General features: G+C 37.3%; 1 protein-coding gene across 3 annotated transcripts in view; it reads right to left on the bottom strand.

The window, feature by feature from the left end:
• Positions 1–345: 345 nt before the first annotated feature.
• tacr3l (tachykinin receptor 3-like) overlaps positions 346–25211 on the bottom strand; it is a 28251-nt gene continuing 3385 nt past the window's right edge. Inside the window, exons 2-6 of one of the 3 annotated variants that reach the window (XM_079615810.1) lie at positions 15260–15415; positions 9490–9678; positions 9104–9254; positions 4528–4724; positions 346–1843 (exon numbers count right to left, since the gene is read on the bottom strand). In XM_079615810.1, coding sequence (XP_079471936.1) covers positions 1561–1843; positions 4528–4724; positions 9104–9254; positions 9490–9678; positions 15260–15415 — 976 coding nt within the window. In that variant the 3' untranslated portion in view covers positions 346–1560. Of the gene's footprint in view, positions 1844–3198; positions 3409–4527; positions 4725–9103; positions 9255–9489; positions 9679–11788; positions 12349–15259; positions 15416–25211 lie in introns of those variants that run through there. The other 2 variants (XM_079615808.1, XM_079615809.1) reach the window with 2 other exon arrangements.

The raw sequence follows: 25211 nt of genomic DNA, 5'->3' as shown, positions 1-25211 counted from the left end.
TCATTTCACACCTGATTTTCTGAAAAGAAAATTGAACGGAATTCATTTTTGATTCCAAAATATTCCAAAGCAGACACGTGACTTTACTTGAATAACAACAAGTTTAGCAATAATTCTAATTTAGCTCGGTCGAGCAACCGGCGTGGACGCATGAGGCCAAAAAAAAAAAAAGATCTACTGATAACAACAACACACCTCTTAATTGTTCATACTGCAAATAAATGTAGTTCTACTCAACAAAAATGTTGGCTGAAGCTTCAAATCAGCCGTCATGGTATTTCATTGTTTTGAAGAAAAAATATTGCATTTCTCACAGAACATGATTCTACCAAAGAAAGTTGTGATCGTTTCAGTTGTTCACTTTAATAAATCTTTAGTTGTTCACACTCAACATCCAAACAATGTGATCACAGTACCAACATTATTCGTGTTTCACATACAGGCTACAGGCTTTAGTTTAGATCAATTCATTACAAGCATGAGTAAAAGCTAAAAAAAATAAACAATCAGCGCATATAAATGTAAAAGCATTTTATATTCATTTTTAATGACTATTGTGATTTGCTAACAAAAAAGCAACTTTGCACATTACTTAACTAAACAAATCATTAAACAGTAGCCTACATAGTAAATAGCACACATTATATATCAAATGTGATCAAGACAAAAATTGTACAACAAAATCTGACATAGTCAAGTTATTGTAGTCTGTTATTTACATTCATTGGACCTTATTCACAAAACATGGGCAGACTTTTGTGCACCAATGTTTGTGACAATGGTTTTACGAAATTCACAAAGAAATGCCATTATTTGTGTCACTCAGTGGATGCAGCATATGTTATACACATTATTTAAAAGTCATTTCACTTATTTTCTGACATTGCTTCATAACTTTGCTTCATCATACAACCTGGCTCAAGTTTGTTGGCTCAGATGTGCTATATAAGGTTTACATTCAGTTGCACTTTTGAAGTCAGTCTCTCAGTTCAGACTGAGATACACTTCAATACAGAGGGAGAAGTGCTGTTAAGTATGCACAATATTACATTTCTATACGCATGTATTATTAAAGGGTTAGTTCACCCAAAAATGAAAATCCTGTCATCATTTACTCACCCTCATGTCGTTTCTAAACCCGTTAAGACTTTCGTTCATCTTCGGAACACAAATTAAGAAGTTTTTAATGAGATCTGAAAGATTTGTCCCTCCATTGACAGGCTACGCAACTACCACTTTGACGCTTCAAAAAAGTTCATAAAGAGATTACGAATACATATGAATCGAGCAGTTAAGTCCAAATTATCCGAAGAGACACAATCGCTTTAGGCTATGATGTACTGATTGAATTTAAGCTTTTTATGTTTATCATGTTTTAAATGCTTATCATTGCATAATGTTCTATTTTAAAAATGAGAAGGCGGTATGCAGTATATACTAGGCAGCATGCACTGAGTAGTAAGCTAAACTACACTGATAATGTTCCACAATCTCCACTTGGAGGCAGTGTTACTCCATCACACTGCAGATGATTAAACGCACAAGTATAATGGAGACTCTTCAGCTGAGCTGCTCACTCGCAAACACTGGCTCTCTGTGAAGACAGAGTTTAGTGGCTGCTGTGTTTTGGTCTTTGACCTCGACCTGACACTGGGACGTGGTGCTCTTTCGGTTGCTGTGGCGGGTGTCGTCCCCGTGGACGCTGGTGTCGACCCGGGACAGGGTGCACATGCTGCTCTGGTACCGTGGATGGAGACGGGTGGGACGGAGCTCTAGCTCATCGTAACTTGATACATGGATGAAGGGACACCATCTGAAGGCCCTTTTGAAGCCGGCTCTGAACCTGGAGGTTTGGAAAAAATTATTTACTCATTGAAATAATTTCCATTAATAATATTAATATACTTGCTTCATAATATTTTCAGCCTATGATTTTTTTTATATATATAATAAAATAATAATAATAATAATAAAAAAAAATATATATTATTATAATTATTTTCATTTTTTTAATGGTCAAGTTACTTGCTAGTTGACAGGTAAATATATTTAGTTGAAGTATATGTAGTTTAAATATAAGGTTATTTTAACTTTTCTATATTAAAATAATATAGTTCAAATATATAATATATTTTAATTAAATATTATTTAATATAATAAAATATAATATATTCACATTACGTGTTATAATATATTAACATGATATATATTAAGATATTTCAAATGAATATATAATATTAAATATTACATTATTATTATTTCATATATCTTATTTTAATGTAAAATGTTTTAATTGTTTTATTTATTATTATTTTATATTAAATAAGACCATGTTACTTGCAAGTTGACAATTAAGTTAATTAAGAACTGTATGTTAACATTAAACTGTTTAAGTTGAACTGTTGATACCTTTTATATTTTAAAAAACAATACTTATATGGGGTTGGACAATAAAACTGAGATGGTCCTCACTGCAGAACACAAAATCCAGGGGAAGGAGTTGGATCCAGATCCAACTCCTCCTCCAGATCCAACTCCTCCCACCTTACATATACATACCCATCTCCACCCCTTAGATCTGGATCCAACTCCGCCCCCTGGATCTCGTGTACTGCAGTGAGGTGCTACTGATAAAGCTTGAAAGTTGAAACACAGGCCAATATAGTGTTGGAGTTTTGCACGGCCTTGTGGCCGATCTTCACTGATGTCCCATCGCATCAGTAAGAGCAGAGCGTGAAGGTTGAATTAGCAGAACAATAGCAGTTGTACATGAAATATAATGGAAGATTGTTGGTGCGCGACGCGTCTGGCTGGCTTATCTGTGACCAGGACAGCAAGTCTATCGAGAGCTCTGGTAACTCCATCGGGAGTAACTGTCGATGCAAGAGGAAGCTGTCTGGAAGGGATGTCCAGCTATTAACCCGGATTGCATCCAATAAAAAACATAAAACCCCCGCATAATTAAATGCGTACCTCAACTCTCCTGTTTCCTCCAAGACAGAGTCAATCTTCATAGTTAGGCTGCTATAGCCAGAACTTTGTTCACGCGTGTCAATGCCAAATGTCGGTTTTATTTCTCTGATGAATCCACCTTCACTGTCTTTCCCTGCCAAGGACTACCCAACCGTTCTGGAGGACCATGTGCACCTAATCGTTCAAACGTGTACCCTGAAGCGGGTGCCTATATTATCAGCATAATGCACCAATACACACAGCAAGGCTTGTGACAGAATGGTTTTATGAACATGAACGTGAAGTTGAAGATCTCCCATGGCCTGCACAGTCACCAGATCCAAATATTATTGAGGTTTTTTGGAGGAGCGAGTCAGGAAATGTTTTCCTCCACCAGCATCACACAGTGACCTGGACACTGTTCTGGAAGAGGAATGGCTCAAATCCCTCTGGCCACTGTAAAATAGTTGTATCTGTTATTCCCGAAGACGTACTGATGCTGTATTGGCCTCAAAAGGAGGTCCTACACCATACTAATAAATGACTGTGGTCTAAAACCAGATGTTTCAGTTCCATTGTCCAACCCCTCTGTATATATACCCTGCCGTTCAAAAGTTTAGGATCGGTAAGATTTAAAAAAAATATTTTAGGAGATTAGAATTGAATTAGATTACATTTTATTTTAGGAGTCTAAAATAATTGTTTTCTGTTTGAATATGTTGTGAAATGTAAATATTCCTGTGATCAAAGCTGAATTTTCAGCATCATTACTCCAGTCTTCAGTGTCACATGATCATTCAGAAATCATTCTAATATGATGATTTGATGCTCAAGAAACATTTATGATTATCATCAATGTTGAAAACAGTTGTGTACAGTTTTTTTTTTTTTTTAGGATTAATTGATGAATAGAAAGAAATTCAAAAGAACAGCATTTATCTGATTGAAATATAAAGATTTTGTAACATTATACACTACCATTCAAAAGTTTGGGGTGAGTAAAATGTTTTTGGGAGAAATTTCAAAGAAATCAATACTTTTATTCAGCAAGGATGCATCAAATTGATCAAAAGTTACAGTAAAGACATTTTTTTTTTTTTTTATAAACGAAATAGAACTTTCTAATCATTAAAGAATCCAGTTTTTTTTCAACATTGATAATAATAATGCATGTTTTTTGAGCATGATATCATTAAAATATATTCAACAATTATTTTAAATTGTCATGTATAACAATTTTACAGTTTTTGTTGTTGTTGTATTTTTAATTAAACAAATGGAGCCTTGGTGAAGCATAAGCAACTTATTTTAAAAACATAAAAATCGTATTGATCCCAAATTTTTGAACGGCAGTGTATATATATATATATATACACACACAGTTCTTAAAAAAATATAATACATAATTATTCTTATATTAAAAATCTATATTTTCAAAAAGAAATGATGCAACATATATTTATTTGGCAGGTGAGAAGCCTTTGGCCAGAATTCTTTCTCAATTTTCTCCATTGGCAGATGTGACAAAAAAATGAATTTTGCACCCTGACTGTGTGTTTGTATATGTTTCATTACCTGCCATTCAGACAGCAGTAAATAATCGGGTTGTACATGGTGGAGCTCATGGCCAACCACAACACAGACAGATAGACCTGCTGGATGGACTTCCACTTGTTCAGACGCTTGTTTAGGCCCGTCACAATGAAATAGATGTGATAGGGCAACCAGCAGAGGGCAAAGGTCACCACCACCACGATCATCATCTTCACCACCTGAGGAGAGAGAGCAAATGATCATCTAAAGTCACAACACGAAGCATATGCATGCAAAACATGAGGGTTTTTTTGCTTCTTGCTGGAACAAAACAGCATCAGGGAAAGTCACGGCTCAGCTCGTAAGAACTCAAAGCATCTGCTGCCATCGTTCAGTGAGTAAAAACTCCAACCTGGGAACAGATAATAAATGACTAGGGGAAATATGATTGATAGAGATTTGGCACCACACTGAAGTCATCAGGCGGGTGTGAGTCAAATTTCATTTAGAGCCGTGGTAGTTTTTAATCACGAAAGAGGAAATTTAGTAGGAAAAGTACCGTAGTACATAATTGCATATATCATATGTATTGTATATCATATGTATTGTAAATGCCAGCAAAGTACAATTTTGTGTTTTGATTGGCAAAAACAGTAATATTGTGAAAAATTATTACTATTTAAAATAACTGTTTTTTATTTGAATATGTTGTGAAATGTAAATATTCCTGTGATCAAAGCTGAATTTCCAGCATCATTCCTCCAGTCTTCAGTGTCACATGATCCTTCAGAAATCATTTTAATATGATGATTTGCTCCTCAAGAAACATTTATGATTATCATCAATGTTGAAAACAGTTGTGCTGCTTCATATTTTTGTGGAAACCGTGATACTTTTTTTCAGGATTATTTGATGATTGGAAAGTTTAAAAAAGCAGCATTTATTTGAAACCGAATTCTATTGTAACATTATAAATGTCTTTAGTTTGACTTTTGTTAAATTAGATTAAAAGTATTAATTTTCTTACAGACCCCAAACTTTTGAATGGTATAGTATCAGAATAAACCATATCTAATTTATTTGCTAATCTCTTTCCAAGATTTGATGGCTTTTACAAATTCAGTGATTAGAGTGCATTCATCAACCTGTTCGCCAAACTTCGTTTTCAGTGGGACTATAATCAGAGGTATCGCAGTACTAGCCAATCAAATGAGGAATGTTTAGATAGTGCTTGAGGATTTATGTGTGATACGGTCAGTCTGAGGCTGAGACTAAACAACATAACGGAGAAGAACAATCTCAGGCTGTCGGCTGAAGGTTTGGACTGCATCAAACACTTGTCCTTGCATGCAATTCATATCTTTCCCCTTTGTTTTTTAAAACCAAACACTTTTTTACCTCCACCGAAACTGACACCTCTATCATTAATGGTCAAATCTTCCAGCCATTTGTGACCCTGGATCACAAAACTAGTCATAAGTCGCACGGGTATATTTGTGGCAATAGCCAACAATACATTGTATGGGTCAAAATTATTGATTTTTCTTTCTTTTGTGCCGGAAATCATTAGGATATTAAGTAAAGATCATGTTCCATGAAGATATGTTGTACATTTCCTACCGTAAATATATAAAAAATATATTTTTGTGAGTGAATGCAGCACAATCGCGAACATAAACGCACAACTTTAAAGGAGATTTTCTCAATGTTTCGATTTTTTTGCACCCTCAGATTCCAGATTTTCAAATAGTTGTATCTCGGCCAAATACTGTCCTATCCAAACAAACCATACATCAATGGGAATCTTATTTGGTCAGCTTTCATGTGATGTATAAATCTCGAAATTGTGAAATGTCCAAAAAATTACCCATGTGACTTGTGGTCCAGGGTCAGATTTGTTCATCGCTTTTGAAAACAACATACAAACATCCTTCATTCTCCAAGTTCCTCAGCTCGCGACAAACTTTGAAAAGCCACTCACACCGTCTCATTAATTTGCGCATAATTTGACACAAGCCTGTTGGAAAAGACAAAGAAACACCGTCCGTCATCAATCAATGAACACGTTCATTTGCACCTTGTCTGTAAAAAGGAGACAAGAGTCTTGTACCCCGAAAAGACCCCACAGTAGTTTAATGAGTATTGGGACGCAGTGGAGCCTTGCAAATCATTTCTGATTGACAGTTAAACAAAGCAGAGAAAGGTTAGGTATGACGTAAACCAACCAGCAGAACTTGTCTTTTTCATGCCATTTTGACACAAGTCTTTTTCATGCCAGTTTGACACAAGTTTTTTAAGGTTTCAAGGGAAGTGAATAAATGGTCTTCAATCAGTGAGAAAGCACAATGTCTTTCAGGAGGGCAGGTGAACATGACCTGTCAGGAGGCTGTACAGTTTTCTACTTATTGTGAATCATTCTGATTTTCTCACCATTCATGACATTCTGCAAAAGGGAAAGCTAAAAATACTGAGTACCCTGGATTAGATCTAACTTTCATAAAAACTGATGCATTTATCATAAGTGCGAATTTGTCACATGCGAGTCGCATCTTCTATTGATTATTTTCTTTATATAGAAAATTCTGTCTTCATACATCTTCAGGTCACTTGAATCGTTTTCCCCATTTGTCTTTCTCCCCCAACTTTCTGCAGTTTTGCTTGGTTAATCAAAAACAATTATGAAAAAAATGGTTACATTTAGTAATTTAGCAGACGCCTTTGTCCAAAGCGACTTACAAACGAGGATTAAAGCGAGTCATCGTGAAGAGACAGAAACAACGCAAGAAGTGCTCAGAATATAAAGCTCAGGCATTGCTCAGAGTAGCATAAGCCAGACAAGGGAGGATTAAAGGAAAAGGAAAGATTTTTTATATATTTTTTTAGATTAAGGTTGCACTTTATTGTGAGTTAATAAATGCCTTCTGAAGCGAAACGATGGGGTTTTGTGTGAAAAACATCCATATTTAAACCTTCCGCAAAGCAATGGCCATACATGCGTTCACAAGAGATTTCCAGGGTGTTTTGAGTGGTTGTAAATTGATAGTATCTAATGTGTTTTGGGTGGTTTCTAAAGTGTTGCTAGGGCATTACTAAATAAAAACTGTCAATTTCCTTTTATGGAAGAAATACAGAAATTGCTCATAATCTGTGCAAACTTTTTTTCCCCATCAAGAGTCTGAGAAACAGTTCACACACCCTGTGAAACTGGAATCCTTTCCATTACATTACAGCCAATCAGAGCGTTCTTCACAGGAATGAATGGGGTTTGGGAAGCGATTGTGAGTAAAGGTGAGTAAACAAGTGCTTTAATCCAACATAATCCTATGGTTATATTTGAAATGTTTCCGTAATCTCAGCATCAAAAACAAAAGTACTGGATTACATAGAATGATCACAGTCATTAATATGAACCATTTGTGCACAATAAGAGATGAATTGTCCTAGAATCCTCCCTGAGAGGGACCTGTGATTGTTCCACGTGTGCAAGCGTGTGTCTGAACGCGCCGGCTCACAAAAAGCCCAGATCTGACGGAGAGATAAACCAGACATGACCTTAATCTGTCGAAAAATCTCAAATGGATATAACAATACAGTGAGATACGCTCAGTACAGGTAACAATAAATACATAGATTAATTTCTATGATTTACAAATGCATGGGTTCATTTCTTAAACACTGTCCTTTAGTCACCTCATTCTGACAATCCTACTGAGGACAGAGAGATTATATGAGAGAGAAATCATTCGGTTCTTACATGCAGTTTTAGCGTAACTTTCTCTCTCCTATCTCACGAATACTTTCACTTTGAAAGATTTTAAAAGACTTAAAGTCCCCCTGTAGTCAATCACCAAAATATTTTACATATTTTAATGTTTTTTTCCTTGAAAAAAAATAAGTCATGCCTTAAAATAGCTTGAATGTAACTCGACACCCTTGCCTCATTTAGCATACGCGGTTCTATGAATATGCAAATGAGCCCCGCCTCCACTCACTCACAGCCGCTCAGAGATCCACTGGTTGACGATCACACGTTCACCTGATTGGTTACAAGGTAGTTTGTGACGTCAGAAACACCAGCGATTTCAAACCTTGTTTTGAGACTGTCTTTGGTTCACTGCAGTTTTAAGCAGAAAATACTCAGCAATGCTGTCGACTTATGAATTTACACACGGTTTGTCTTTAAGCATATTAAAAACACCACATAGACATATAAACAAAATTAAAAACTTGATTTTCACCACAGGGGGACTTTAAGACTCATTTTGGTTACACTTTAGACATTCTACTAACTATAGGCCTGAGTAACTTTGTAACTACATGTCAACCAACTCTTTAGAGTATACGTAGACTGTAGTAGACTGGTTTGGGTTAGCAGAATAAATTGACGTAGTTGCAAAGTTACTTATAGTCAGTAATGTCTGTTGGGTGAGCATCAAAATAAAGTGTTAGCAGATATTAAATCTACGAACACTCAAATGACATTCTTCAAAATATGTTTATTTTTTATGTTCTGCAGAAGAAAGAAAGCAATAAAGGCTTGGACAGGCACGATGGAATGAGGAACTATACAGTTTTGATCCTCTACCACAATACATGCACCAAACGCAGACCTTCTTACCTTCCTTTTAGCACGCAGTTGTCCAACATAATTGTCTGATGAATCTCCAGGAATCTCTCCTCCCCAAAGTGTCAGCCCGATTATAGTGTAGGTGATACCCATCACCACTAGGGGCAGCATGTACACCAGCACCGCTACTATGATATGATACCTGCACAGGTGAGAGGAGAGGAAGCTGTTGTGAAAAACAAGTGGCGTTTATGGAGCTCGCCAAATGATAAAACCAAGCACAAATGCCCAGGGTTGGATATTGGAAGTGCAGGCTGAACAGAAATTACAATCAAGCAGAAAAAAAGCCAATCAGGCATTGCAAAAATATCATGAGTGAAGTCGACCTTATTAGTGACTGATGTGGAACTTTTGTTTGGAAAAACTAAATCTCTTACATGAACGAATCCTCAGCGGGTCTCGGCCAGGCAACGTAGCAGACGGTTCTGCGAGGCATAGTTCTCGTGGTGGAGTAGAAACACAGCGGGAAAGCCAAAATCACCGCCAGGGTCCAAATACAGAGAATCACCACTTTAGTAGCGGTAGCTGGCAGACGAGGCTTCAGGGGGTGAATTATGGCCATGTACCTGCACAAAAAATAACATTGTTTTTTCATGCATTGGTCAATTGGGGCTATTTTGCTTTTCATGTGTTGTTTCAGACTAATAAAACGTGACAAATAAAAAAATGTAAGAGTTTATTTCATTGCACTTTTTTTTTTTTGCATCATTTCAATGTTTCCCAAAATTAGTTTTTTCTTCAGTCAATTTATTCTATATTCCAAAGGTTTTTATAGAGGGGTTGGTTCATATATTATTTGCCTGATTTAAATAACATTTTATTCCTCAAAACATGGTGATATTTCTTCAGGCTGTTGACAGTATTAAAAGTTGCAAGTTGTGAAAATGATGTGATCTAGGACCTTTGTACAGTGCGTGCCATTATCAAGACCATGCGTAGATTCAATATGCCGTCTAACCTAATGAAAAGAGATATGCAAATATGTAATATGTCAAAACAAAGTGACAAGAATTTTTAACCTGGCTTTAACCAAGATTTATGCCCTGTAAATTTACGCAAATGAGTGCATGTTTATTACTTAGATAATCCATCATTTGCATTTCTAAACAAGATTTGAGAATTTTTTAAATATTTTTTCTATTCTTAGGCCTTCAACTGGGAAATTATGGTGATATCTATTAAATCAGTTAAATATTTACACTATTCACCTGTGGTTTCTTGCCTTAATGTAACCATGAAATAAAAAATGGACAATTCTTATTTTTATGGAATATTGCAGTATTTTTCCCCCCCAATGATCTATCATTGCAAATCATTATTTTAAGATTATGTGCCTCATAATTTGTAATCAAAGTAACTCTCATTATGCATTATTAAACTCTTTGAATTCCACCCGATCTAAAGGATAACCTTTGATAATGGGAACGAAAAGGCGAGCAGGCATATGGACATGAACACTCGCGCATGATGAAAGATTACATAGAGTTAGGATGAACTGATGTTCTCTGGCTCACACAGCCACTGACTGAGCTTGTAAGCTTTTAATGAAGGAAAAGCCCCCCAATGCTCTGTATAATGCAGATCAATATCAAAGATCTCATCTCATCTCGTTAGATGCATTCATGACTAACTGGATGCTATGAATGTGGATTGGTTACATTATTGTATCAGCTGAGCTCTGCATAATTGTGTACATGAACAGGTGGAAGAGGGAGAAAGAAGCCTGCACTGGTGGTCCTTAAAAGCCTGTTCCTCTCTTTGTGCTGTTCTCACATACCTTCTTGCCATGACTTTTCTACTTGATACGAATTCCTTTTAAAAGATATAACAAAAAGCAGGGTGATGTCAGGTGAAATGCATGGGCCAGATAGGTTTAGTTGTCATAGTTCTAGTTCTAAAGATTAAATATCCAAAACCTACTTGCCAAAATAGCACTTGACATGTAACGGATTTGATTTCCATTTTGTAAACCATTTAACAGAGGCTGGTTTATACCTTTTTTATATTAATACAAAATACCAAACATCTAAAAAAAAATGGTATCATAAACAATATATTGATTATTTCTATAATAAATAATGCTGAGATGTGCAAAATAATTGTCACTTTATGACTTTTAAGAGCATTTTCAAGTCTTCCGATTTTTGTTACAATAATAAATTCATCTCAATTTCTCCCCACGCATTTTAACACTTTTATTGTAGGCCTAATTCCATTTTATGAATTCAATTAGTTTTTTTTACAGATTGACTGGACCTGAATACAATAGTTCTCAAATTATTTTGTGTTATTTTAAACATATTTTCAACAGAATGCTAAAGAGACCTGAATAAACATAGAAAGAGCAGTCTGGAAAATGTGCATAAACCTTTAACATCTGTAGAACATTTCCATTCCACAAAAGGTTCTTTATAGTGGAAAACACGTTCTTTAGAATATTGAAATGTTCTAAGAAAAAAAAAGGTTCCTTTAAGAACTGTTCACTGAAATGTAGGGAACCAAAAATGGTTCTAGGGCGAACCCCACTTTTGGAGACGATTTACAAAGACATATTTTTTTTTTTTTTAAGATTCTATATCTTTTACAGATAATTTCTGAATCAATTACCTCAGGTTAATGTGTGTGTGAATGATGAACCCTGATCAGAATGTTATAATTGATCATAAACAGTCTTACCTGTCGACTGCAATCGCTGTCATGGAGTAAATGCTGGCAAACACGGCGGTCACGGGAAAGAAGTTGTGGAACTTGCAGTACACCTCTCCAAAGTACCACTCTCCGTGCGTGGCGTAAATGAAGTTGATGAGCGTGTTGAAGGCGGCCATCGAGGCGTCGGAGAACGCCAGGTTGAGCAAGAAATAGTTGGTAACGGTGCGCATCCGTTTATGGGCCAAAATGATCCATATAACGATGATGTTCCCGAACACGGCGACCGCGAGCACGGAACTGTACGCGACCGACCAGACCGCGACACGCCACGCCGGCTGCACGAACTGATTCGTGAAATTACGCGTTACGTTTGAGCCACTCTGAAGACCAGCCATGATCAACTTAATGCGATATCCTTCTTAGACAGTTAGACTTAGTTTTGTCTGAGATATGTATTTAATCCTCTATGAAATCAAGAATAGATCTGGCGCGTCCTCGTGCTCTCCATCCAAAGTGTCCAAAATAGCGGTGACGCGCATATGACAGACGTCTGGAGATGCTGCTGCTCCTGCCACATGTTGATGCTCAAATGAACATGCAAAAGTGGGATAGTTTTAGTAGATTTGGAACTGATAAATGCTTTATAGCCTCAGCCTGTGAGGTTTGTGAACCAACAGCTCTCCTAAATGTACCAAAAATATTTTAAATACGACTTCTGAACAAAATGAGGCATTGCATTTCACCTCAGCAGCGAATTTACATAAAATATACATTTATATGTGTTTACTACTTTATATAAGGTATATAGATATCAAACAAAAAAATGATCTATGGTCCTAGTGGATCAAGGTGGTCTACCAGCTCTAAGGACCATAAATGACCAGCTTGGTCCAACTAGAATAAAACATGCTGCCATTAAAAAGGGAACATGTATAAAAAAAAATACAAAGAAAATGTAAGTAGGGGGGAAAGTGGGGTGATTTGTGGCAGTTTTTACTCAAAGTGACTTTAAAGTGAGGCCATGACAGTAATGCCTTCAACTTAAGGATTTACATTTCAGGATGTGGTGCATCCCTGAGAACAATAACTTTGGATCTGAAATAAATTGTTTCAGAAATATAGCTTTTGGGAAAAAAAGTGGTCTCGTGGCACAACTTGCCCCTGGTGCGGGGTAAGTTGTGCCTTTGGGGGAATACGTTGGGGGTAAATTGTGCCAGTGATTTCTGAAGTAAAACAGAACATTTTAATGTTATGAACTGTAATGCTATATAAAAGCAAGACAAATTCAATACAAAACTACTCATTTAAGGTTTATTTAGATATTGTCACCCTATTAAACTGTTAGAATACCATAGCATGCGTTTTTCCAATATGGTAAATTGCATAGGGATTTTGTATTGAACATAACTCTGGATCACAGTGTCACAGAGACAAGAGGGCGGGCTCATTTTACTCAGAAGACCAATCAGTCTCTCAGGATCATTGTAAAGCTATCAAGCCACGCCCTAGCAACCATTTAGAGCACTATAGCAACACAATTTATGATATTTGTGAATCATTTCAGGCAAAAAGGCTTTGGCAATAGATGCCTTTTGACATAGAATGCTGTCTGTCAATTATGTAACATATAAGAATAAAGTGACTAGGCTAATTTCTAAACATCCTGTGATTTAGGCCACTTAAAATATTAATAAAACTCAAAACTGAAATCAGTGTTAGCTAAATTAAACAAATGGTAGGTAGGCCTATAAGTCAAACACTGATGATGAGGCATACCCATCTCCTCACTTCTCCAGATTATCCCCTGTGAGTATGGAGGTATAGGTGGTCTGGATCTGGCACAACTTAACCCAGGCCCTTTGGCACAAATCACCCCAGACCCACAAGTTTGAAAAACTAGCATGATCCAGCAGTTCAGAGCTAACGTTATGCTAACTGTATAGACTCATTGTATAGCATGCTAAAGCACTAAAACATATGTGAAATGTTTTCAAACGCGTCTATACTTGTTCAAACACTACAATCAAAAAACCTTAATCATAGAAATTTTACTTTGAAAGGAAAAAAACCGTTTTTTGAGCTAAAATGTGTTTACACTCATGCCATGTGTCTCTCTTCTTTGGAGGATGAGTAAAATTGATTGCTTTTCAAAATTATGTGGTCACATGACCAATTTCTCCTATGGTTTTCCAGAAACAAGGGGTGGATCTACTTCCCCCCTGGCACAAATCACCCCACTCTCCCTACCAAGTTAATATTTTTTTTTTTTTTAGTAAAAAATCTAGTTTTTATTATAACTTTAAATATACCGTTTTTTGGTGGAAATATGGTTACCATAAAGACAAATTTCAGACAATCTCTTTATGAAACGTCAAAGTGGTCGTTGCGTAGACTGTCAATGGAGGGACAGAAATCTCTCAAATTTTATCAAAAAGATCTTCATTTGTGTTCTGAAGATGAACGGAAATCTTACGGGTTTGGAACAACATGAGGGTGAGTGATTAATGACAGAATTTTTATTTTTGGGTGAACTAACCCTTTAATGGAGAAAAATCCTTTGATGGAACAGTTACATATGCCAAATAATATCTTATTGTCTTATACCAGCCAAGCATTTATTGAAGACACTATTAAAATTTTATTAGGCAAATGTTTAATTTGTAAAGATAATGATTAAATAGTATGGATAATGACTGATTTAGTCTTTTGATATTCATCTTAAGCTGACGGAAAGGATGAAGGAAATAGTAAGTGAAGCGTGTGTTGATGTCTAGCTGGTATCAACTGTAATTGGCAGTGGAGTTGCTCTGTAACGCCTCCCTATATTAATTCAGTCTTTGAAGTATATCCTAAAAAGGGCAGGCGAGGATTCAGTAGTTTTGAACTTTTTAAAAAGTCTTCTCAAATGAGCAATATTCACTGTCCACGAATGAGTTGTCACAACATTCCATAACATATTCCACATCTTTGTCTCTGAGCCGACAGATGACGCAAAATATCTTAGTGTGATGCAAATTTAAATTCAGTGTGAGAGGAACATGCGCAGCAAGGCGACATTTGAATATCATTGTCAAACTCTTTGGTTGTCAAAAAGAGAGACAAATATCCAGCCATTATTTATGAATCTTCATGCAACTCTTTTCCATCCAAGAAAAGGTAAGTCAAGATATAAAATAATTAAAAACACCACAAAAGAAACAGTAATAGTCATACAATTGTGCAACAGATTCATATGAAGAGGAGAGGAATATTATGTGAGATATTTGAGATATGAGATATGTGCATGACTCATATGGTGATTTATTTGTGTGTCTGTTCTGGAGTTTGATGGACATGAACTTCATCCTTTGTTATAAGCGTATGCGTATACTCAGTGTTTCCCATGCGCGTGGATGTTTGTGCACGGGTGTTTACAGTCATTTGTCTGTGTGTGTTCTAACCCCAGAAAGGCCATGTTATGCATCCCGCCACACACCCAGGGTTCAGGTGGTTTTGTACCTTTCATCTTCGACCATTTCATTAATCCTTTGAGGCTTCCGCAGGTGTTTGAGCTCTCCGGGAAGAAGCTGCCCTTTTATGCAGATCTGGCAACCTCCACTGACGCCTGTCGGAGGAGTCCAGCTTTCACACTCTCTGTCAGTGCCTGGGGAGAAGCTTTTCCAATTAAAAGGGATTAAACTCTGATTGAAGCACACTTAATGAATCAGATCAACAGTTGCTTCCTCTACTTCACAAGGGGGAATAATGACTAATGGCACAATGCAAGTGTGTGGCTGTGTGTTAGGGCGAGTTTGTTTTTGCAAATGGACTCGGATGGGGGAATCACCAATCAACAGGTGAATGTTTAAAATGTGGATTCTCAATTGAAATTAGGGCTGCGCAATTAATCAAAATAAAACCGTGATTGCAATATGTCAGTGCAATTCCTATCAAATTGAATTAAATAGATGTATGTGCCACATGTTTCAGAGTGAAGCGTGACACAGCGTTCCACACCAGCAGCACACAATCTGTTGTTTTCAGTGTCTCAGAGTGACTCGGTTCGCAGGAAATGCTGCTCCACGTGAACTCATCTTGAGTCACTTATAATGTGCATTTGGGAACGCAATATGCGCCAACCATCTTTCCAAACATTTAATGAAAAGCACTAATAAACCTGCTGTTGTCCACAAAAGAGAAGCTGCCAAAATAATAGCTTGATGGTTTTAAGATGAAGAAATGTAGACAGCCACATATATATTTAAAGTATGATAATTGTGCTCATTAAAATACCAAAATGATGAGCATCCAATTAAACTCGACTGTATTTTAGTGCAAATTAATTTGCCGCTTGGTGGAAGCCAGTCTAAATACCAGATACCAACATGGACAAGTTGCGCAACATGCCTTCATACTCAAAAAACAAGAATTTCAATTGCAATGTATAAGAAAACATCTTGATTTTCACTTCTGCCATAAGCTATCATCCTGCAGTGAGACCTCCTGAGGAAAACAAAGGTTGCTGCTGGAAGAGGTGTTGGTGAGGCCAACAGGAGGCATGCATCAGTTTTAATGACTCAATAGCTATAGTGAACGAGACATTATAGGCTACTATTAAAATGCACTATCCTTCCTCTAAACTGACTCTGTGTGGTCATTAAACATTCTTAGGGGTTTCAAATTCGGCTTCTTTAAATCATGGTGTCCTTATCATCCCCATGTTCACTGCACTAATAGTTGTTTTGGAGGGCGCACTGCTGGACACGGGTTGCGATTGAACAGATTTCCAGACACACTATAAAGCAGGGATGGGGAACGTTGGTCCTGGAGGGCCACTCTCCTGCAGAGTTTAGTTCCAACCCTAATCAAACACACATGAACAAGCTGATCAATGTCTTCAGGATCACTAAGGCTACAATCAGGTGAGTTTTTTTCAGGGTTGGAGCTAAACTCTGCAGGGGTGCGTTTCCCAAAACCATCGTTAGCCAACTATGTTCGCAAACAGCATCCCAAACTTGTGTGGTTGCAACGACAGCTCTCGACCTGTGGTTAGAAGCAGATGATGTGGACTTAATACATCATTATCTTGAGCAAAATAAGCAAGCTGACATTCAGTACAACCCGTGTTTTTTTTATTTAGAATACATACAAATGTAATTTACTTCTTTTTAGTTTGTCAAGAGATTTAAAGCATCGTTTTTGAAGACTGCGCAAGTGCGAACGTGCTCTACTATGTAAGAACGAGCCTATGATTGAATCTGGAAATAAAGCCAAATAAATAAAATAAATTAGAAATAGTCCTCCTCAGATGCCATGTCTGTAATTTATATCAAAACATCTAGCATTAATCCGATCTCAAACAGTTTTATTAAACAAAGTTATTACTCCACCATGTGCGTGACGTCATAAACCGAGGTGGTTGAACGACCACTTTCCGACAGTATGGTTTCGGGAAACAGTCGTGACTAGCTATTTGATTTCTCCAACGATGCATCGTACTATGGTAGTGAAGCAGCGAGTTACGTAGTTGTATGGGAAACGCACCCCTGCTATAAAGCCATTTGAGTGCGCCAGAAAAGTGCAAAATAAACGAAAGGACTTGTTACTATCGATTTAATATAAATCAATGTTAATCCCATCTTCTTATTACATTTTTTTTTTTTTATGTATTGGTCGCCACTTTGTCTGACATTCAATGGTTTCTGAAGGAAATTTCCATTTGAGATCCACAGGTTGGAAACATACAATGACAGAGAATGAATAGAGAAAATTGCCACATGGTGCTCAGTGAAAAGCTTCAAAAGGGCTGTGTTTAATGAGATGAATCCTGTGTGTCTCGACTGAAACTCCACAACATGTCGTCACCAGTACCGGCTCTGTCTTCACAGCACTCTTATTGCTGAAGCTCTCAGCATGGGTTCACATGTTTCAAACTCTTCAGAACAGAGATTGCTTCTATCACTGATTGCATCCATTTGTGCACACAGCTAGTTTAAAGATCTCAGGCTTCAACAAGAGAACAACCAAACCTCAAAGGACTACCTGATTTCATTCAAGCACTCTTCAATCTCACATCTTTAATTTCTGTGGTATTTTTAAAGCGACTGTATAGGTCACGTAAATGACCCCTTTTTCAATCATATTGACTGAGTGTAGTTGTCAGTTTGAGTGGTATTACTGCTGCCGAGATAGAAAGAGAAAATAGTTGGAAAAACCTGAAGCTCCTGCGCTTTCATGCATAATTGTGACAAGCTGATTGAAAAAGAGACTGAATTGCTCTGATATATATATAGCCATTATGGGAGATGATAGGGTGGGTTGGGGGAATCATTATATAAACAGAGTTGTACATGAATCTATTTGACAACGAGTTGAAAAGTACACAATTTGCTGCGCGAGTGTGAATTAGGACAAAATTCTTTAAAGCATAATCATGTATGAGAATTCAGATTATCATTACTTCACGAGTTCACCTGCCCATCCAGTCATTAAAGTTAATGGTAAACGAACTTGGCTTGTCCTCGAGAGAGAGAAAAGCTCAAACACAAAGCTTGCTTGAGCTCCAAACCAAACAAACAATTGTTGTTATTATTTTTGTACTTGATGATGATGTTTGTCTTTAGGCTATTTATGTCTGAGAGTTGTACCAAGACAAATTCCTATCAACTTGTTGACATGGCAATAAATTATTATTGATTGATTAAACCCCCCTACAGTACTACATAGAAGAAGACTGAGAGAAATAGAGGAGGAGAAGGGGAGGTATGGGGATGCCGGAAGAATGACTGCTACCTATACTTTCTAAGATTATTGACAGATAGAACTTAATATAATATAATGCACTTCCCAGAAGAGGGCAGCAGAGTATGCAAGCTGAAATTGTGTCGCAGTGTATCCTGAAAAAAAGTTTAATCCAATATAAAAATACCTCTATTATTTACTCAACATCGTGTCAGTTCAAGCCCTGTTAACTTCTCTTCTACAAAACAATGCATATGTGTAAAAAAAAAAGAGAGATTGTCACACATTACTATATTTTGGCACAAACTTATCTGTGACTTGACAATATGGCTAAGACAAGGCATTTCATACACAATGGTAATTCAAAGTGGTTTGCATAGAAGGAATTAAAAAATCAAAAGAAATAAAAATAACAATAAAAGGTGAGAATTATTTTTTTATAACAAATAAATTAAAAGTTTAGAATAAAAAGGAGGATAAAAAAATAAAATACAGTGCCATCATTTAGACGTAGCACAGTGCTCATTCAGTAAATGCACAGCTAAACAGATGTGTTTTGAGTCTGGACATGAATGTGGCTACTGTTGGAGATCATCTGATCTCTTCTGGAAGCTGGTTCCAGCTGCGGCTGGCAATAGCTAATAGCTTTTTAATAGCTAAAAGCAGACTCACCATGCTTTGAGGTAACCCACAGTATTTCTAGCTGATGTGGTCCTAATGATCTGAGTGATCTGTTTATATTCAGTGAGCATATCTGCAATGAATACAGGTCCTAGCCCATTTGGTGATTTATAAACAAGTAATAATACTTTACAATCAATCCTAAATGTAACTGGAAGCCAGTATAAAGACCTGAGAACTGGTGTCAGAAGCCTTTGGCTGTTGCCTTTGGCTTGCTCAGTTGGGGATATTCAATTTAATGAATCAATCAATATTACTATTGATTAGCATTACCAAACATGGACGTTTTATTATTATTTTAATTTAATACTGTGAAGCTGCTTTGATACAATCTGTATTGTGAAAAGCGTATACAAATATTCTTGACTTGACTTGACTAGAAGCGTTCTGTATGAGCTAAGCTGTCTTATGATTTTTATGAGGAGTCCATTACAATAGTCCACCCTGCTAGTGATAAAGCATCTAATTCTTGCAATATTTTTGAGATGACAGTATGCTGATTTAGATATTGACATGACTACTGAAACTAAGGTCTGACACCAAAATCACACCAAGATTCCTGACTTGATTTTTAGTAGTTTAACTGTTAGACTCAAGGTATGCGTTCACCTTGAGAACTTTATCTGTGTTGCCAAACGCGATGACTTCAGTTTTGTCTTTGTTTAGCTGAAGAAAGTTTTGGCACATCCAACTGTTAATTTCATCAATGCATTGGCACAGGGAGTCAATAGGGCGGTAGTCGTTAGGCGATAGGGCTAAGATCTGAGTGTCGTCTGCATAGCTGTGGGAAGCAATTTGTCTCTTTCTCATTATTTGTCTCAGTGGAAGCATAAAGATGTTGAACAAGAGTGATGCAAGAATTGAGCCTTGAGGGACTCCGCATGTCATGGATTTCCACTCAGACTTATGGTCTCCTATACTCACATAATAACCTCTTCCTTTTAAGTATGACCTGAGGCTGAACCATCTCAGAAAGCCCGACCCAGTTTTCCAGCCTGCCAAGAAGTATGTTGTGATCGACAGTGTGAAATGCAGCACTGAGATCGAGTAGTAGCAGAATTTATGTTTTGCCTGTATCGGTATTTAAGCAAATATCATTTATTATCTTTTTGAGCGCTGTTTCTTTGCTGTGATGTGGTCGGAAACCAGATTAAAAATCGTCAGAGTATCCAATCGAGCTTAAAAATTTGTTCAGCTGATTGAAAACTATTTTTTCAATGATTTTGCCTATGAAAGGAAGATTTTGAGATTGTTTCTGTAGTTGCTCAATATTGTGTTATCCAGATTGCTCTTTTTCGGGAGGGGCTTAACTACTGCAGTTTTCAGGGAGTTTGGAAAAGTACCGGAAAGAAGTGAGGCATTTACTTACTTTTTAAGGATCTGTAGTGTTTCTTACAAAATGTTGTCATCAATTGCTTTGAAATCAGACGTAGTAGTTTCCTAAGGTTGTGGTCTGATCTCTCTGACCTCAGCACAACTCAAGGATGTGCCTTTCTGATATTATTGATTTTCTCATAGAAAAAGGAAGCAAACACTGCATTTGCTGTCTGAGAGCATTTCACTGGGAATGTGACTTGGGGGGTTTGTTAATCTCTCAACAGTAGCCTAGTAAAAAGGGTGCGGGTGTTGTTAAGTTGCTGTTTACAATATTTGAGAAGACGGTCTGTCTAGCTTTGTCTACTTCCAAAATAAAAAGCATGAAGGCTGTCTTTATAGATGTTATAGTTAGGGATGCACGTTATTTATCGGACAGATAAATTATCGGGCAATATGGGTGAAAATGACATAATTTTTATTGCTCCAATAAATAAATGAAATCCGAAAACTAGATCCGATAAAGTACGCTTGCTGGTAAATCAATCAATCAGTCTGATTTATCCGAGATTCATTCGCTTTCCGAGTGCAAGTGACTGCAGCTTTAAAACTGTGTCGCGCTCATTACGTCCACATCTGTGAACGTCTTCACCGGTCTGGAAGTTTTTCGCGATTGCAGGAGAGGACAATGCCATTGCTATTTGCAAAGCATGTTTAGGAAGGATTCCGAAGGGGTGGGAAAAAAAGCGTCAAGTTTTAACACAACAAATCTTATATCTCACTTGAAAGGTCATCATTGCAGCGAAGCTGTATTAAAAGAATATGAAGCAGTTGCGGCAGCAGCTACTAGCGCTAAGCCTAAAACACGGAGCATCGATGTCCCCATTCAGCAGGCATTTGAAAATTGCAATCTCAACTATGTCCTATGCTCTTTTGTTGAGGATGCACTTTATTTTTGATGAGGATGCACTTTTGTTTTTAATGTTTATTTCGAGGTTGACAAATGTCAATGTATTTTATTTATGACTTAAAGTCTATAAACCTTCCTCATCCTCATGCACTAAAGGTTGAATAGATGCATTTCTTTGTTATGCATGAAATAATTGAATATAAATTTGTAGTTCTGTCATAGTTCTGTTAAACCCTTTCTGTTACTAAGTATTGTGGTGCCTTACACAAAAAATAACAACTTTTGAAGAGTCAGGACTGATGTTTGCTATTATAGTTAGGCCAGAGCTACTAAAATGTTAGTTTAATCAGTGCATCTTAGATTTTTTATTCTCCTGGGTGTACAAACTGTAGATTATATGAAAATTATAATATAAAAATACAAACTTATTGGTTATCGGTCTCTGTATCGGAATCGACCATGAGAAGGACTTAATTATCGATTACAACAATTTTTCATATCGTGCATCCCTAGTTATGGTGGATTTCAAGTTTTGTCTTCCGCTACATGCGCTCAGCTTTTCTGCATTGTCTTTTCATATTTTCCACTGCTGTTGGGTTTCTCCAAGGTGCTTTTTGTCTGCCACTCTTCTTCCTGACTTTCACAGGAGCAATATCATCAATTATACTCTGAACTTAAAGGAATTAAGGAGAAAATCAACAGAGTCTGCAGAAATGCTTGGTGTTAAAGATATAGCCTTCATAAGCACCCGAGTGTTCTCATTTAAGCATCTCTTTTTGACAGAGACCGATCTAGCTTCAATGGCAAGAGAGATCAATATATCGAAGAAAATACAGAAATTATCAGACAGTGCTACGTCCTATAATAACAAACGATGAAAAGTTTAGGCCCTTACTTATAAGTATATCTAGATTGTGTTCACGATTGTGTGTGGGTCCATGTACATGCTGAGTCAGATCAAAAGTATTTAAAACAGTAATGATGTCTTTTGCCATACTGATTCCTGCATTTTTTTTGTAAATATTAAAATCCACAGATGTAGCAAAACAGTCAAACTCTGAGGAACAGCTCTGTAAAGTCCTCAACAAAGGCTGGAGAGTATTTCTCTTTTTTTAGGCCTGTAAATAATGACAAGTAGAATGCGTGGAGAACGGTTTAACACAATACCCGGATATTCAAAAGACAAATAACGACCAAATGACACTTGCTTGCTTTGATAGACATCTTTAAATAGGGCGGCTACACTCTCTCCTAACAGCTCTGCAGACACTCATAAAAGAGAAGTTAGGAGGGGCGGTTTCCTTGAGGACTGTTGCCCTGCAGCTATATAGCCACGTTTCATTTAGAAACATAAAATCCAGGTTGTTTGGTGTTATTCTAGTCATTGACAAAAAGTGATTCATTAGGGATGTAACGATTCACTCAACTCACGATGCACGATAATGGTTTCACGATACGATTTTCTCACGTTTTTTTTTTAACAAAATGAAATTTGGGACAAATTATTAATGAAAAAGTCTTTTTATTTCTCAGACAAAATGCTGCACATTTCTTTGTAAAATGTAAATACATATGTCAAATAATCACACTAAATTGACTTTTTAAAACAGATCCCCCAAAAAAGACCCTCCAATGATATCTTCCAATGCTGTTTTCTTGCGAGGAGGTTGTTTCCGCTCAGTCTGTCTGTTGCAGGGGTTTGATACTGGCACCTTCTTCACCCTCATCCTGCACAAAGAAAATGCAGAAATAAAAAGACTAAGAAATATGTAAGTACAGGGGTTTCACATTGTTATAAAGGCAAGCTTTTAATATTATTTCTTATAATTTGTATAATTAAACTTGCAAGAGTGAGAAATATATGCCATATTAATCAAAAAAAAATTTATCCATCCATTTAGAGAGATAGTAAATAAATACAACACCTGGTTATGCAATAGCACAGCTTTCTCCTTCAGTCTGTGGTATACTTCCTCGCGCTGGTCTTTCTCTTGATGACGCGGAGCCTGGAATGCATTTACTACGATAGACAACAAACAGCCTCGTATCTTTTCCCATGAAAACACAGATGCAACTTGTGATCTCCGTGGCTCTCGCACTCGTCACCGCGAGGGGGGTTGTAAATCCGCCGGTCGGTCAGTGTGGTTTAGCCTATCTATTTACATGCAGACGGAGGAGACTGGAGCTTCACACTGTGGTGATTATTAGTCAAAATTATTAGTAAAAGTCAAAATGCCACCACACTTCCGATTTGAATGAGTCAATGGCTGCATCCCAATTCGCCTATACTACGCCCTAAAAGTATGAACTCTTTTTGTGAAGAAAAAGTACATACTTTTGAGTGTAGGCAAGCTTTGGGACATACTACTTCCTGATCTTTAACGGACAGATCTGTCATGTGCATCCTGTCAGTAAACTGCCCTGTCAATCATCTTGTCACAGTTAAAATCCTCCATTCAATCTAATTTCCTACCGTTTCGGAGAGAAATCTAGAAGCACGTTCACCTGTCAGTCGTGGTTCATCACGTAGACGTGTCTTTACAAAAGTTCACAATGCTGCTGCAGATGCAATATAATGTAGACAATATTGAATAAATACATTTTCGTCAGGTTAGATACTGATAATTAATCACTCAAACCCCTTTATCTAAACCTCTCTACATAAACGCTGGACTCGCGCGTCCTCCATGTTTGTAGTTATTTTTTCTAAACACTTTTCACTCGTGTTTGTTGTTCTAACCGAATCCTCGTCCAACGCTCGATGGGTTGTGGGTAATATCAGCCGTTAGAGTGCGCATCGATCTGCACTTCGGATTCTGACCGGAAATAGTAGACCGTCCGGGTATCTTTGGAACACTCATTTCAACATACTACGATTTGGGACGTACTAATTCTACTTTCGAATACTATTTAGGACGGATAGTATGCGAATTGGGACGCAGCCAATGTCAACATCTACGCGCTTGCCGTCGCCATGTTACTGTTTGACGGTGTGTGCACACTGGTGCGGATCAGAGCAAGCATTATCAATTAATTCAAGGAAGTTGAGCTTCACGCTCACAAACTAAACTTCCATTGGAAATAACTGAAAACGCTCGTCCTGCTATATGCCCCAGTGTGCACGCACCGTCCATAACAACTTGCTCGCTGCTATCGTGCCTGTAAAGCGAGGTCACAGTATACAGTAAACACCCCTGCTGTTTAAAACATGCATCGCGATTCGTTTAGCATCTCAACCGACTTGAATCGTGACACATTTTTACCGATTTTCAACCAGCTTGAGTGAATTGTTACATCTCTATGATTTATATTTAAGTGAGCGGATGTTTAAAAGTGCTAACTCAACAGTATTACTTTTTGTCCCCACAGCAATCTTAGTTTGACGTGTAATAGGCAGCAGATTAGATGGGTTTGCCCTTAGACTTCCTATCATGTAATAGAACAGATATAGAGAAAGATCTAGGCACACTGGGTTCCCGCTTGTTCTGTAAACACTTGAGAAGGTTATTGTTATCATAGCGGGACCCGACGAACATTGTGGCAGAGACCGGAGAGCTCTCAGCTGAGCCTACAGGCTTCGGTGATTGTGGGGCTCGCCGCTTTTTTGTTGATATCTGGGGACTCGCAACAATAGAGTGGGATAGTTTGGTTCCAGCATACACCAGTTCCACAATTTTCTCTGAGAAGCCCAGAAGCGGGGATGCTGGAGAGAGGTATAACGTGCCTCATATTTTGTCCTGGCTTCCCAGGCTGTTTTCCAGAAAGTCGTCCTTGGTGCTGAATCTTGGAGCAGTTCTTATACGTCACCGTCTGTCTGTGGTGAGC

The sequence above is a fragment of the Phoxinus phoxinus genome (assembly GCF_949152265.1).
Source record: "Phoxinus phoxinus genome assembly, chromosome: 6".
Lineage (NCBI taxonomy): Eukaryota > Metazoa > Chordata > Actinopteri > Cypriniformes > Leuciscidae > Phoxinus > Phoxinus phoxinus.
This window is presented reverse-complemented; position numbering and strand designations above follow the sequence as displayed.